The 17,073-nt window shown below is 37.9% G+C and overlaps 1 protein-coding gene across 4 annotated transcripts in view; it reads right to left on the reverse strand.

The window, feature by feature from the left end:
* Positions 1-17,073, reverse strand: part of LOC105008435 (ubiquinol-cytochrome-c reductase complex assembly factor 1) — a 51,841-nt gene that overhangs the window by 11,702 nt on the left and 23,066 nt on the right. For all 4 annotated transcript variants that reach the window (XM_010867737.3, XM_010867738.4, XM_034287166.1 and 1 more), the window contains 3 exons: positions 12,144-12,216; positions 5,948-6,005; positions 1,113-1,221 (listed from right to left, as the gene is read on the reverse strand). In XM_010867737.3, the coding sequence (XP_010866039.1) occupies positions 1,113-1,221; positions 5,948-6,005; positions 12,144-12,216 (240 nt within the window). The remainder of the gene's footprint in view (positions 1-1,112; positions 1,222-5,947; positions 6,006-12,143; positions 12,217-17,073) is intronic.

Below are 17,073 nucleotides of genomic sequence, written 5' to 3' on the forward strand. Positions count from 1 at the left end.
GTCCTATCATCACACGAACGCATCCCGGACTTGTTCTGTGTCACATGTCTTCAATCATCATGCACACCAGGTCCCTATCTACTCATTTATATGTGTTTAAATGTTTCCCCTCTGCTCCCCACAGTGTGGATCATTGTTATTGTCATGTTTGCTGTTGTGTGTTGCTGTTCAATGTAAGTCTTTGAGAACCTTTATGTAGAATCGTTTTGCTGCTTTAGTCAAGCCATTTTCTTTCGTGAGTTTTGTTGTGCTCGGTGTTTGTTTGTTTCTTGTATTAAAGAATCACACCGACTACCTCTGCCTGCACCTGGTTCCTTGCTCCTGCAACACCGCAAATCATTACACCCACTAACAAATAACAAGTGAAGACAGCTGCAATAAAGGCCTGGCAAAACATCAGCAAAAGCCTGGCAAAGGAGGAAACCCAGCATTTGGTGATATCCATGTGTTCTAGACTTGAAGCAAACATTGTCTGCAAAGGATTCTTGACAGAGTATCACAAATTGACATTTATTTGTGATTGTGTTAATTTGTCCAATTACATTTGAGCCCCTGAAATAAGGGGACTGTGTATCAAAATGGTTGCAATTCCTGAACGTTTCATACAATACTTTTATTCAACCCCTTAAATTAAAGCTGAAAGTCCGCACTTCAATCATTCATTTCAAATTCATTGCGGTAGGGAACAGAGCCAAAATTATGAAAATTGTTTCCGGACTTAACTGTATGTATGCATGTATGTATATATATTTACATCTGAATAACATTATTAATCGTCAGAATAATTGATTGAGTACATGATGACCAGAAATCCCATGAATATAGTATAACGTACAGTCTGATGGTACAGATAATGAGGGATTGGTTTCGCCTATATTAAAAGCCATAGGCTTTTAACAGAAATTGTATTTCTATCTCTGTACTTCTCAGTAGGAGAATTAGGGCAACATGATTTAAATGGGAATGTTCAGTAAGCAATTCATTCCTGTAATCTAGACTATTTAACAAAATGCAATTTGCGATAATCAGATTTCAGACAGATGAAATCATGATGTAACTTTCAGAAAATTGATAGATATGGTCACACATTTAGAAAAGTTTAATGGTCTTACCCCCATGATCTTGCTCCTCTGCTCCACGTCCTCCCACATTGAGTGGACGATGTAGCGGCACATGTACTTTCCCTCACGGCCTTCTTGTTTCATCCGCACCAGACACATCCTTCAGGGGACAACGAAGAGTTACAACTACACCTGAAAGGGACGGACAGCCCTTGCCCTGTGGGAATCAAACCCACATATCTGGCGTAGTGCTCTACCAACTGAGCTGCCTGGGAGTCCAATGCAAACAAAATGTGGCATGAGGGGATATTGTTTACACAGGGAGAATGTTTCTAAATTGCCTGCTGGGCTGTAGAACAGTGGGCGTGGATTGATTAATACAATTTATCTTAACAGGCTTTACCTGGGGAATGTGGGGTTTAAGGGTAACTCAATTCTACTAATCAATCAGCATCCATGATCCAAACAACCAGTTTTTTTAAATATAATTGTAATATATTTGGGCAATAAAATTGGCTAGTCTTGATATTTTCAGATGAGTTAACGCAAGTATTTTTCATAGGAAGAGAATGCCAGAGTACCAGGTAGTGCCAGAGGACAAGAGAGTATGTTGAGGTACTTATAGTGCAGGCTTTAATAAACTCTGGATCACAGTTTGTTATGTTGTAGGGTTATGAGAACCACATACACCTACCTGTGTGACACTGTCTCAACCCAAACTAAAAATAAACATTTCTGTAATAGGCCTAGACCTACATGCTGCCCCTTTGCATTGTGTTTTCTTACACTAGATTATTTCTACAGATGGTTAACCTTTAAAAACAAAAGCCAGTCTTCAACATTTTAGAAGCTTACGACTGGAATTTGTGTGTGCACTTTCCCTCTTGGATCGATATGTGACATATTGTAATTTACATAATACACAGATGCACAGGCATCAGACTGTAATGCCCATGAACAAGTCTAAATTAATTTACAAAGGCCAGACATAGATCTTTCATGGCTTTGTGTTTGACATGTGCATGCCTTGATTTCTCAAAGTCAAAGCCATGCCCAACAGCTGTTTCTTTGACACAATATGTTAGGATTGTTCCTTCCCAAGCTGCAGTGTATTTGAATGCATTCAGCAAAATATATTTTTAAGACACAAGTGACCTTTGAATCATTGTAGACAGTGTACAATAAGATGTTAGAATAATTCCAGGCCACAAATTATTGAAAGTAAATTCATTCTAAAATGTGCTTACCAAATGCTATATAAATGGGATACCAATATGCTTTTTAAAATAAAATCAATATGGCAAAAGGATATTAGTCCCTTTGTTCAAATATGCTTTTTGTGGAATTTGGCCAATTCAAATTTAAATCAAATTCAATCATTTATTTAGAAGTTAAGTGCAATGCGGAACTCAATTGAAAATGTATCCCACCTTAATTGTGAGATACATTCAACCCTTTTCCTAATAGTCTTTCTGAAATGGATAGCAAAAATAATTTACTGAACCAAATCTGTGGTTGTTCTACACTACAGTTGAAAACTTTGTGGTCATTTAGAAATGTCCTTGTTTTCCAAAAAAACAAAGGAAATATGTTTGAATAGGAAAAATATAAAAATTAATATGGAATTCACTGACAAGGTTAAAATGTATTAATTGAAATAATAATTGTGTCCTTCAACATATTTTTCATCAAGAATCCTCCATTTGCAGAAATGACAGCCTTATAGACGTTTGGTATTCTAGTTGTCAATTTGTTGGGGTAATCTGAAGAGATTTCATCCCATGCTTCCTGAAGCACCTCGTACATGTTGGATGGGCTTTATGGGCACTTCTTACGCACCATCAGGTCAAACTGCTCCCACAACAGCTCAATAGGGTTGAGATCCGCTGACTGTGCTGGCCACTTCATTAGACAGAATACCACCTGACTACTTCTTCCATAAATAGTTCTGGTATAGACTGGAACTGTGCTTTAGGTCAATGTCTTGTTTCAGGAGGAAATTTGCTCCAATCAAGCACCGTCCACAGGGTATGGCATGGCGTTGTAAAATGGAGTGATAGCCTTCCTTCTTCAAGATTCCTTTTACCCTGTTGTTAGAAATCAGCCGTTTCGTATAGTGGTCGAAATAATGATCACGTGCCCGGTCATCAAGGGAGACAGTAATTCAATTATTTATTGCAGCATTTGATTGTCAATTGTTCATGATGTTACAGACACGGTCTTCATACTCGGTCATCTTACCTAACAATCTCAAAGAAACTTCTGGTCGTACCTCTACTTTATAGACATTGCAACCAGAATACACATCATAGTAGTGTAAGCCCATTGGCTAATTACTGTTGCGCTTTGAATGAACATGACGTCCTGTGTACAGATAAACAGATGTTCGGTAGTAAACTAAACACACACTTTAAAACTGTACAAATCTCCCAGTTTACCACCACCAAAACACCCCAAGACCATCACATTGCCTTCACCATGCTTCTTAGATGGCTTCAAGCACTCCTCCAGCATCTTTTCATTCGGTCTGCATCTCACAAATGTTCTTTGTGATCTGAACACCACAAACTTTCATCTGTCCATGACACTTTTTTCCCAATCATTCTCTGTCGAGTGTCCCATCTTAATCTTTTCTTTTTATTGGCCAGTCTGAGATATGGCTTTTTCTTTGCAACGCTACCTATGAAGAACAGCATCCGGAGTTGCCTCTTCATTGTTGATGAAGCTGCCAGTTGAGGACCTGTGAGGCATCAGTTTCTCTAACACTAATTAATTTGTCCTCTTGCTCAGTTGTGCACGGGGCATCCCACTCCTCTTTCTATTCTGATTTGAGCCTGCTTGTTTAAGCAGCACTTCTTTAAAACACAACAGTTAGGAGCAACAGTTATGAGCAGTTATGAGCAGTTATGAGCAAAACAAGAGAATTTTTAAGTGACCCCAAACTTTTGAACGGTTGTGTATATTTTCACAAACTTGGTCTAAATCCAAATAACCTAAACGGTGTATGAATCAGGATCCATGCACGTTTATGCCCAGACATGACACCATTTTCATAGCGTGCAGATTGTTTAGCCTCCTGAGCGCAGAAGGTTTGATTGAGTCCAGGCCTGGCTCTTGGAGCTTATGTCATCCCACATCCCAGAATTAGCAGCAGGAAAGTGGCTTTGACAGGAAGTCAAAGAAGTGGTGGACATGTTTGACGAACAGGGCTTTGGCAGCGCAATTCATCACTCAGCTCTGATGAGCTCATGTATGCATACCTTTCTTTCCCTGGTCTGGATCAAATACCAAGCCATGTGGCAACTAAAGGCATGTAACCCGAACTACCTGGGGTTTGAACATACAGATGCAAAGTGGTGGTGAAGCTAGATTATACAAAGATTATTATAATTGCTTTTAACTAGGATGTTAAGACAGAAGTGTTTTTTCTAGATGAGCCCTGCAGGTACTGCACATGTTAATAAAAATTTAAACAGAAATCCATACACACAATGCATTTAAGAAAAAAAAAAGAATTGACATAAGGTCCGCTAACATGTATGCTGGAATTTCAACAATTTAATAAGGTATAGCACAAGTTTCAGGGTGAAAATTTCTGAAACAAAATTCTGCCATGTGTTTCCCGTAATAAAGTATAGGCTAATGTGCTATGGTTGACTAATCGGTCTATGTATCTGTCTGTCTATATGTTAAAACTGTAGAATGTAGAGTACCAATCAAAAGTTGGGACTTAAATACCTATTTAAGTGAATGAGTAACTGTGTCCAAACTTTTGACAAGTAGTGTATCAATCAAAAACATTTTGTAGTGATTCATAAAATAACATACTTCATGCTCTTTATTAAGTGCAAGTACAACAATGGCTATCTCCAATGCAGTAAATGTTGACTCAAGCTCAGAAAGAGCCTGCTCAACTAATAGCATAAACAAGTGTTATTTTCATACAAGTAAATGAAAGAAAACATTTGCAGAAAGAACATTTGCACCGTTAACATACACAGTCAATCAAAAAGGACCTTAAATTGACCCTTATTTGACATGTGTAATATCAAATAGCCTAACCCCTACTTAACTCTGTTAGAAAATACACAGTTTGAGCTACCAGTCCCATGACACTTGACCAATGCATACTTTGAAAATGTTTTGATAAAATAAGTGTTCCAGTGTAATTTCTGTGAAGTTAAATGCCACAGTAATGGTGACCCGTCATCAGATTAGCATTGATAAATGATAAAATTTTGAGTACCAATAAGATATTCTTTCAAGTTAGACATTGTTACATTTTCCCAGGACTGACCTACAAACAAACTTTTTGTAAGCAGAAACCTAACAACACAATTAAGCCTTAGCCACTGCTCTCTATACTATATATAGATAGTACAGAATCGTTCAAAGGAATAGAAGATGGAATTAAGTAGAACAGACAAACTAAAGGAACATAGAAAAGCCAAAACCAGCCTTGTCCTTGGAACTAAAAGTTCTGAAAACAGGGTGCCAACCATAGAGTCGGGGGCAAAATGGTCAAGAGGACTGGGCGAGTACATGAAAGGTCACCCTTTCTAATCCCTGAAATGGCAAAGAGAAGCATCTGTTGTTCTGTCCCACACTATGTAATTCAACACTTTTGTTGTTTGCGCCTTGGAGTTTCAGGCTGGGTGTTTTGTAAAAGCACGTTGTGACAACTGCTGATGTAATTAGGGGCTTTATAAAGAAATTTGATTGATTGATTGATATGTACTTAACCCAAATTCCTCACATATTGTTCTGTTCCATAGCCATACTTACAAGGTAAAATGACAGTATATTATATAATATAAGAGAAGTATATTATTAAATAAACATAATAATAACTAAGTATACCTGGCCTACAATACAGAGGTACTCACCAGACATGGAGCTGTGCAACCAGGAACCAGGAGTTGAGCGTATCAGGCAGGGAGCATTCTGATGATTGAGAGAGTAGTGGGGAGAGTCAGACAAAATTGCATGGTATAGAAAAACCACTACATCTATTGACTTTACACCTCCAACACCAAAAAACACTGAAGAAAACAGCATAACAGCCTGTAAACTGTCACATAAATCTGTCAGGATGCTAATGAATGGATCCCTTCAGTCATATTTGGGCAGTCGTGTCGAATTGAAGTGGCTCTAGGAGTTTGGTTAGACATGAGCTGCATGATGCAATCCTGAGGTAAAGCAGCCATTCCCACAAGTCACGGGACTGGTAAAGGAGGATGGTAGCCAGCACCATGATTCTCATTCAGTTCCTTATTGCACATCTTGTGTGAAGCTATGTTATTGTCTGTTAGAGGCCTATGCTGCTGCCAGCAACTGGGTGGGTCTCACTTGTGTATCCCTTAACAATGACTGCTTTACCATTAGTATACCTCAACTCAGGGGTGGGTAGTTACGCCTTACAAGTTAGCAAATGAGTAAAAGAGTTTCAGAGGAACAGTACTTTTCTAGTTACTTTCTGGAGGGCTGTACTCTTTACTCTTACTCAAGTATATATATTTTAATTTAAATAAATCGTACTCTTTACTCTGTTACATTTCCTTTTTGTAACAATTTTTGTCTTCAGTCGTTTGTCAAAAGATAGTGAGTTTTTTCGTATTGGGATTTGATTTGAGTTCGGGTGTTCCCTCCCACTCCTTTAAATCTGCATCGGAGTGCGAGCACAGACGTTGACAAGGGAAATTCCAATCCAAATGTTTCGATTTAAATTTAAAATAGGAAACACCGTCATCATGAAATGTTGTCTTTTTATTCCCAAAGACGTAACCATCTACGCTTTCAAAAAGTCATCATCATAGCTCCGCAAGCACATAGAGGTAAGGTTAGCAAACCATCTCGCACTACTTAGCCAGCTAAATTCTATTATTCCTATTCCTAAATCCTATCATTTTTTTTTTGGATTCTACTTTTTTGTCATTGAACAAGTACAAGTACAGTATAACGACATGTAATATACTAGCTAACCTACAATATATAATAACACTACAACTTGTTAGTATATTTGTATTAGTGGTTCATTGGGGTTGACTTGAACTTTATTATTTATTAATGCACTTTAGTTAGCAGCTAGATTTTAGTTGAAAGCAATTGCTGCTAACCAGGTGGCTTAGTTGCAATGCAGTCAGTTATTCAGCCAAAAGTGAACATAGTTAAAATTTGAATTGGGTTTGAAAAGTGGTGTAACCAATAAGACAAATGGTGCATCCAGAAATACAGATACACCAAAACAAGAAACCAGGCAAGCCTAGTTCAGCTGGCCTGCAAATAAACTGTTAATCATGGCTGCCCTCTTGAGATTCGAACCCGGGTTGCCCACGTGAACGGCTGTGTCGTTAACCACTACACCACAGAGCTGAACAGTTGCCAAGTGTCAGAATAGCATCTTGACATTATGTAATGTTGTCACGCATTAACATCACGCCAAGCATTAACATCACACCATTAAGTATATTGTGTTAAACTGAGTAACGTTTCTTATTAAGTTTACCTCCACCACAAATAGCATATATGAAATGTATGGCTTTTGCCACTGGCCGTTTTAACAGCTTATTAGCCATTTGTGAATGACTTTGATACAATAACTACTGTATCAATATAGGAGATGATAACAGACTTTTTCGTCAAGTGAAAAGACGAGGAAATCATGTAGCCAGTGAAGTGTTTGTCTATCTTGAAGAAATCCTAAGACATCATTTGAAAATCCACCAGAAATAGTCGCAATATAACAAACAATTTTAGGCTTCCCATAACGAAGCTATTGAAGGTTGTAGCCAGCAACTTCTTTTGTCTATCCTTGTAAAGTCATGGTATGGTTTTATGACATGCATTACTATTTCTTAATAGTAGTGTTCCATGTTACAGTACAGCTTACTTATAAGTCATGTATTTCAATTATTAACTCTCATCCATGCTATTGAAAATTTTAATTGATTTCACGTGATAAATATTTTTATTAATTTAAATAATAGCGTTCTAAATATGTTTTATAGTTATGGAAAGACACAGGGAAGGCAAAAGGGAAGTGAACAAAATAAACATAACATCTGAATGAAAAATTAATCAGAATAAAATGCATGAACTTTGCTATTTTATGATTATCAATTGTTATTGAGCATTGCCATAGATAAAGAATTTAAAGGGGAATTTGTTGTGTTATGTACACTGCTCAAAAAAACGGATTGTGTCCTGGGGGATCTCCTCTCAGACCTGGAACAGTGTATCAGTGAGCTCCTGGACAGTCTGTGGCAAAATAAATCCAGAAAAACGCAGGTAAAAAATGTTATAAATTAAGTGAAATAAGTATTTGACCCCTCTGTGAAACATTACTTAGTACTTGGTGGCAAAACCATTGTTGGCAATCACAGAGGTCAGACGTTTCTTGTAGTTGGCCATCGGGTTTGCACACATCTCAGGAGGGATTTTGTCCCATTCCTCTTCGCAGATCTTCTCCAAGTCATTAAGGTTTCAAGGCTGACGTTTGGCAATCAAACCTTCAGCTCCCTCCACAGATGTTCTATGGGATTAAGGTCAGGAGACTGGTTAGGCCACTCCAGGACCTTAATGCTCTTCTTCTTGAGCCACTCCTTTGTTGCCTTGGCTGTGTGTTTTGGGTCATTGTCATGCTGGATTACCCATCCACGACCCATTTTTAATGACTTGGCTGAGGGAAGGAGGTTCTCACCCAAGATTTGATGGTACCATCACCCAAGATTTTGATGGCCCCGTCCATCGTCCCCTTGATGCAGTGAAGTTGTCTTGGCCCTTTTAGCATAAAAACACCCCCAAAGCATAATGTTTCCATCTCCATGTTTGACAGTGGGAATGGTGTTCTTGGGGACATAGGCAGCATTCCTCCTCCTCCAAACATGGCGAGTTGAGTTGATGCCAAAGAGCTCGATTTTGGTCTCCTCTGACCACAACACTTTCACCCAGTTTTCCTCTGAATCATTCAGATGTTCATTGGAAACTTCAGATGGGCCTGTAAAATGTGCTTTCTTGACCTTGCGGGCACTGCAGGATTTCAGTCCTTCACTACATAGTGTGTTACCAATTGTTTTCTTGGTGACTACGGTCCCAGCTGCCTTGAGATCATTGACAAGGTCCTCCTGAATAGATCTGGGCTGATTCCTCACCATTCTCATGATCACTGCATCTCCATGAGGTGAGATCTTGCATGGAGCCCCAGACCAAAGGAGTTTTACAGTTGTTTTGTGTTTCTTCCATTTGCGAATAATCACACCAACTGTTGTCACCTTCTCACCAAGCTGCTTGGCGATGGTCTTGTAGCCTATTCCAGCCTTGTGTAGGTCTTCTTGTCCCTGACATCCTTGGACAGCTCTTTGGTCTTAGCCATGGTGGAGAGTTTGGAATCTGATTGATTGCTTCTGTGGACAGGTGTCTTTTATACAGGTAACAAGCTGAGATTAGCAGCACTCCCTTTAAATGTGCTCCTTATCTCAGCATGTTACTCGTATAAAAGACACCTGGGAGCCAGAAATCTTTCTGATTGAGAGGGGTCAATTACTTATTTCACTCATTAAAATGCAAATCAATTCATAACATTTCTGACATGCGTTTTTCTGGATTTTTTTGTTATTCTGTCTCTCACTGTTCAAATAAACCTACAATTGAAAATTATAGACTGATAATTTCTTTGTCAGTGGGTAAACGTGCAAAATCAGCAGGGGATCAAATATTTTCTTCCCTCACTGTAAGTGGCTAAAGCAAGATGGCTAATACCAGGTGTGTAACACTAGGTGGCTAATGCAATATGGCTAATATTACGTGGCTAACGCTATGTGGCTAATGCTATATGGCAAACCCAAGGTGATTCATGCTATGTGGCCAACACAAGGGGGTGAACGCAAGTTGACTTATGCTATGTGGCAAAAGCTAGGTGGCTAAAGCAATGTGGCTAATGCTAGGTTGCTAACGCAAAGTGGCTTACGCTATGTGGCTAACGTATTGTAGCTAATGCTAGGAAGCTAACGCAAGGTGGCAAACATCTTTGACACTTCGCACCTATACACAATGTCATGGCTTTATAGCAGCTATAAATGTCACAGATGTTAAGATATTCACCGAAATGCCTTACAAGTTTAACTTCAACAGCAAATTTTGTGTCAATCAGAACATGATGTATGTTTAATACTTAATGTAAACCATCACCACTTTCTCAAACCTCTACTGCATAGGTCTTCAACCCTCTCCTGGGGACCCCCTAGACATCTCACAGTTTAGTTTTTGCCCTGAAATAGCTCACCTGATTCAACAGGTAAGGGCTTGCTAATTAGTTAAAATGTTGATTCAGGTGTGCTAGCTCTGGGATACATCTAATAATTGAAATGGCTGGGGGTCCCCAGGAGAGGGTTGAAGTCCTATGCCCCCATACACCCATTATTTTCTCTTCAAACACACAAAAACACATCATGGCTTGTCTTAAACACTTGATACCCATAATCCCCTCTGTCTCCTCACCAAGACACACTTTCTGCCTCACACACATAACCCCCAACTCCCCTCCCTCCCTACACATTCTCTCCAAATGTTGTCTCTCAGAAATGTTTATCCACTCTGTACTTTTCAGCAGTCGCACAACAATATATAGCCACTCTGTAATACCATAATTCTCATATACTTAAGAGAATAATTGTATTATGTGACCCTTTTATACTGTTATTGTTTTCTAAAGAAACAAACCAGTCATGGAGTGATTGAGTCATTGTTTTCGTTATAGGTAGACTGTATAGCTATTAGCTAGCCATCTACAGTAGTCATTGTACAAGAGTACACTTAGTTCTATTAACAATTGTTCCGTTTCCCATGTTATTTCAGCAAAAATGTAATGGGTGAGGTAAAAGTTGCATTCCTGCTGTTTAAATACCGTAATGGTTAAAGACAGTCTGCCACATAGAAAATCGCGGATTGAAACGAGCCAGGGACAACAATATTAATCTCTTCTAATCATGGGCTGGCTGAACTAGGGTTGCCTGGTTCCTATTCTGGTTTCATGGTCTTTTTGTTTGGACATCCTACTAGTGGCATTGTGCATTTTTAAATAGCAAAAAATATTTCTCTAGTGAGAGTGAGATGCTTCCTGTGCCCCACTTGGCCCCCTGAAATGCTGCTTGCAGCTTTAATTACATACTAGGTTCTGTAAAATACAATTATATTAAAACATTTGGAGCATTATGAAACGAAAAACACAACAAAGAAGACCCAGAACTGTTTAACAGCTGAAATTCTATATCAAGCAAAAATGGGAAAAAATTTCACTTTCAAAACTACAGCAATTGGTATGTTGTCTTTGTACTATTTTCTATTAAATATAGGGATTACATGATTTGCACTAGCATATGCTACCATTGCATTAGCATTTTACGCAGCATCCCAACTTGCAATTCATCAACAGAGACAGCAGCATTCCTCTAACATTTTTGGTGAAAGTACCAGCCCACACACATTTAAGATTGGACTAAATACATCCACTGAATGCTAAATATTGTGGCGGTTTAGATTATATAATAATTGCATATATCTTAATAGGATCACAATACATTTGTGGCTTAGCCTATCCCCCACCCCGCCTGGGACAGAATGTACAGGGTTTTGAATATACATAAGGAAAATGCCAAAGTACATGCTAGCAGCCTACACGTCTACAATGTCATAATAAGCGATCGGAATTACAGATGTATAGATCAGGGGGCTATTTCTTTATTATTATTTTTTTGGGTCAATTTGAGATCTGGGGCTATTCATAAAAGACGATGCCACTGGGTGAGAGTACATATACAATATATTTTTTTTAAATTGTTATGGCACTTAGAGCATAATAATTAATACCAATTTATTAAAGATGTTCCTACCATTACCACCACAAGTACTATTTGCACAAAAGTAAATGCGTCAAGACTAGCAAGCACACAATATTGTCCTCTGTTTCTTGTTCCACCAGTCTGTAGTGTATGGACTTGGATATGTCTGGAAGATAGGCTCCCTGTCTCAGGGGATGAAATCCATAGGGGAATAAACAACATAAGTTTGATACCGGCAAATACTTACTTTCAAAGAATTCATCATAGTTGATTCTCTCTACACAACATGTGTACATTCGCAGGGCAGCAATCTTGATTTTCTGCAAAATAAGAATTTATAACAAAATGTAGGTTAAGTACAACACAACATCCTGATTGTTATTCCTATCATAGAGTTTTACCATTTTTATACAAGGTTTATATAATTTACTCAGAGAATCTTTGTCTGTAATTCAAAATGCACAATTAGCATATCAGGAGTCAACTCCGGCATTTTTTTCTACAAGCATGTGCTCCATAATGTTAAAAGGTCGAGTTGTTGTTGCACCCTCTTGACATCATTGGTTGTCCATGACAAGTCTTTGGCTATCCTGAAGAACCTAACTGTTGACTCGCTACTACTGCCCCAGTGACGTTAAGTGGGGTGTTTTCCCTGCAATCTATCTTTTGCTAACATTGAGGCAGAGGTTGTTGCCCTGAGGTTAACTCATTGTTGGTTAACAGGACTACAGCAGCAAAATATGAATGTGTTTACAGTACAGTGTACAGCTTTTAATTCAAGCTGGTGTCTGTTTTTATATGGCCAGAATAACATTCAAATCGGCAGAATATTGTCTACTATATTCCTATTCATGGATTGCTAGGTTGCTGTGTTTTTTTATGTGTGCAGACCAGTCATTAATGACAACCAAGTCAGTGGTGAAGACAGTCATTATTTGCATAATTCTGTATCCCCAGTTTTGTCACTTTTTTTTTCTGTTTTCAAATGCATAATTTCACACTCAATCTCACAAACACACACAAAAAAGACAGTAATACAATGTTTTTTATTACACTTCGCCATGTTTGTTATTTATTTTATTTACACAGGGAAAACGATGTTGCAATAAAAGTTTTAAGAATTGTTTTAATTTGAAGAGATTAACTGTAATTTCTGAGAATGTATTTTTTTTTACAGGTCTACATACATTAATCTATTCCTTTACGGTAATCATAAGTAATTAAACTGAAATACAATTATTTGACAGCTGTCGATTACAACGATTAAGTAAACATTTATGTAGGTTAATTGCAAACTTTTACCAAGCGAACATTACTTTTTGCTTCATTGATGCTACTTTTCTGCACTAATATTTCTTGAAGACTGCATCTGTTTCTTTCAATAAAAACGTAAAATAAAAAACAAAAAAATAAGAAATTACTTTTCCCTCTTGATTTCTTTGATAAAGCAAAATATGTCACAGCAGACCCAAACAAAAATATAATTCAAGAGCTTAACATAGCATATTTACATGAAGGACATTTCGGTTGTTAAAGTGGCAATAAGCTAGACGTTCAACCCATCATTGTTTCATTAATATTTTCAGAGCTAAATAATAAATAATAATACTTTTTCTCTAATGAAATGGCATTTGAACAGAACTACTAATTCATTTATTTATAATGGACTCAAGTCTAAAAATTACTGTTAATTACAGCAAGTTTGAATATTTCGCTAAATACCATTAAGCATTGTGTTAAACTGACTAACGTTTCATATTAAGTTCACATCCACCACAAATAGCATTTATGAACTGTATGACATTTGCCACTGGCTGTTTTAACAGCTTATTAGCCAGTAAAAGGCTTATTAGTATCTACTGAAGGAACCGAAAAATGTAAATTCTGTCTATTTACACATTCAATGATTCTTCATTATTTATTATAGATGTACACCTATGTACTTAGTTTCTATTGTAGTAGGCTGTCATTGGAATGTTTATGGTTAACAGTTGTTTCAGTAAGGAGTGAATGCAGAGACAAATTAGTTGCTTTTAATTACCTAGCTGGCATGATCATTGAGATACCCCTGTGTCATAGGAACACTCCCAGTGATGATAAGGGGTCCATTCTACAGGACTGGTTTTGTTTTCCTTAGGTCAGTTAACAAACCTCCACTACTTGAGTTTTAGGATATAACCAGAGTGAGGGTTTGCATTTACCTTTCCTACTGTCTCCATCTACAATCTCAAGAGAACTTTATATATTTTTTACTTGTACTGTAATTGTAATACTCTCTTTATATATTAAATTCATTGGTTAAATTAATTAATTGACTATTTGGAATTAATCTAAAAAGGGTCACTACTAACTTACTACTTGGAATAGTCATAAGAATTGAGCAACTGCTAGCGAGAATGAAGATGAAATTTACACTGCCAAAGCTATTTCATTTCATGGAACAACAACATTTGTCAAAATTAAACTGTAAACTACTGAAGGTTGTAGCCAGCAATGTTTTTGTACATCCTGAACAAATCCTAATTTGTTTTGTGTCATTTCATTTCACAGCGGAACAATGTTAGTTTTTCTTTCATTGGTGAATGACAGTGATACAATAACTATCAATATAGGTGAGGATAACTGACTTATGTCAAGTGATAAGACGAGAGAATTGTGGAAATCTCTTTTTACTGCCCTAGGGGTTGTGATCTACGTTGTATTAAACCAAAAAGCATGCATGGATGCGTTCCTCGAAAATCCAGCAGAAATAGTTGCAATATAATTTTTTAGGCTTACTATAACATAGATACTGAAGGTTGTAGCCAGCGAAGTTTTGCCTATCTTGAACAAATCCTAATGCATAATTTGTTTTGACCATGGCATGGCTCGTACACCGATCCCCTGCATGGCAGTCCGCGTCTCTAACCACTACGCTATATAACAAGGGGCATTCAGTCAGTCAGTCACTCAATAAGAGACATTCGCTATTCTTGGCCAGTTCCGCTTACAAAGTCCAGCAAAAACAAGTTATTTTAACGTCAAGTCAAACAGCAGCAGCCTACCAAGCTTTCAAACTGTTTTTGCAGTCTGCAATGTAAGACGAAAGTTACTGTTCATGCATGCTTCCTCGCTACTACCGGTAACGCTGCCTTGTGTAGAGTAGGCCTACTTTTCAGTCAGTCCATGTGGTATTATAGCCAGCAGTTAATAACGCAACTATTTATAGGCTACCTTTTAAATCAGTACAGAGGTGTTATGTAGGCTGTTTTAAATGTGTTGGTGTTAAGTTGTCAAGTGTGTACACTTAAATCTTACAGAACATTGCACAGTTATGTCATCTTTTATACTGCAGGGCGATAATTCTATTCTTATACTTTTTCACTTTTTTTCAATCAGGGCCTGTGACCATGTTATCCGGATTGTTTACTTTTAATTGTTTACACTTGACTGTCAAAGCATTTCAATTTAAAATAAAATTGATGGTGTTCTTTCAAAATATTTTTCTATTCAATGCAGGGTTTACGTTAGACGGCAAATGTCGGCATTTCGCCGGTATCAGGTGTAATTGTCCTGCACATGAAAATATTAAAGGCCAAAATGTCTGGTGGGAATAATGCCAAATGAATAAATAGATGAATGACATATTAAATAGCCCAGTCTGTTATCCCATGAATTCCATAAAAAATACATGTGTTTTGCCTGTTCACTCATGTTCTCTTTACATATTGTACATATAGTACCAATGCTCCAAGGGTATGCAAACTTGTGAACAATTTAAAAACTTAACTAGATGAAATCTTGAGATAAATGCAGATTGCATCATATACTAGACCAAAGTATACACATTATATAGACTAGTATTAAGAATTAAATTATTAAATTACAACAATCCCAGACAGCAATGAGCACTACATCTTTGACCAGTGCAAATGTTTGCCAGTTAGCCAATAGAAAAACCAAGAGGAGTTCTTGGAAAATGACACGGTCCTTTTCTCCAAGTGTATAGGCTACAGAAACGGTGCGTCTTTGATGGAAATAATGAGTTGATATCAACGCCAGTGCATAGGTCCAAACCAAGAAGGGATTTGAGGAAATACGATTACTTAAATTACAAGTCAAGTCCTATGCACTGGCACTGAAATTAACCCATTTAAATGCAAGGACTCCTGGGACACACCCACAAAGACGCCGCATTCTCTTGGCCTATTCACTTGGCAAAAATCACTGTTTTCCAGAAAACCCGTCATGGTTTTTCAATACCTTCTTTATGTCACCAGTTAGTGTAAACCCTGTATTTGGTTATAGGTCTAAATCATTTTTGTAAAATATAATTTTGGTGTTGAAGCAGAAAATACAGTATCATGTTTTTGGTTTTATAGCTTATAGGTTTTACAGTTTGCTCAAGTCAACAAAGAAAAGTCAATCATAATAAGAAACAATAATTTTGTTTCCCTGACAACTGAACTTTTCAAGCTTTATTCAGCATTGTGGCACCAAAAAAACAGGAAATGACATTGTATGATTTTTAAGTAATTAATTGCATTTTATTGCATGACATAAGTATGTGATCCATCAGAAAAGCAGAACTTAATATTTGGTATAGAAACCTTTGTTTGCAATTACAGAGATCATACGTTTCCTGTAGTTCTTGACCAGGTTTGCACACACTGCAGAAGGGATTTTGGCCCACTCCTACAGACCTTCAGGTTTCAGGGCTGTCGCTGGGCAATACAGACTTTCTGCTCCTTCCAAAGATTTTCTATTGGGTTCAGGCCTGGAGACTGGCTAGGCCACTCCAGGACCTTGAGATGCTTCTTACGGAGCCACTCCTTAGTTGCCCTGGCAGTGTGTTTCAGGTCGTTGTCATGCTGGAAGGCCCAGCCACGACCCATCTTCAATGCTCTTACTGAGGGAAGGAGGTTGTTGGCCAAGATCTCGCGATACATGGCCCCATTCATCCTCCCCTCAATACGGTGCAGTCGTCCTGTACCCTTTGCAGAAAAGCATCCCCAAAGAATGATGTTTCCACCTCCATGCTTCACGGTTGGGATGGTGTTCTTGGGGTTGTACTCATCCTTCTTCTTCCTCCAAACACGGTGGGTGGAGTTTAGACCAAAAAGCTCTATTTTTGTCTCATCAGACCATATGACCTTCTCCCATTCCTCCTCTGGATTATCCAGATGGTCATTGGCAAA

Source organism: Esox lucius, chromosome 17, assembly GCF_011004845.1.
Source record: "Esox lucius isolate fEsoLuc1 chromosome 17, fEsoLuc1.pri, whole genome shotgun sequence".
NCBI lineage: Eukaryota > Metazoa > Chordata > Actinopteri > Esociformes > Esocidae > Esox > Esox lucius.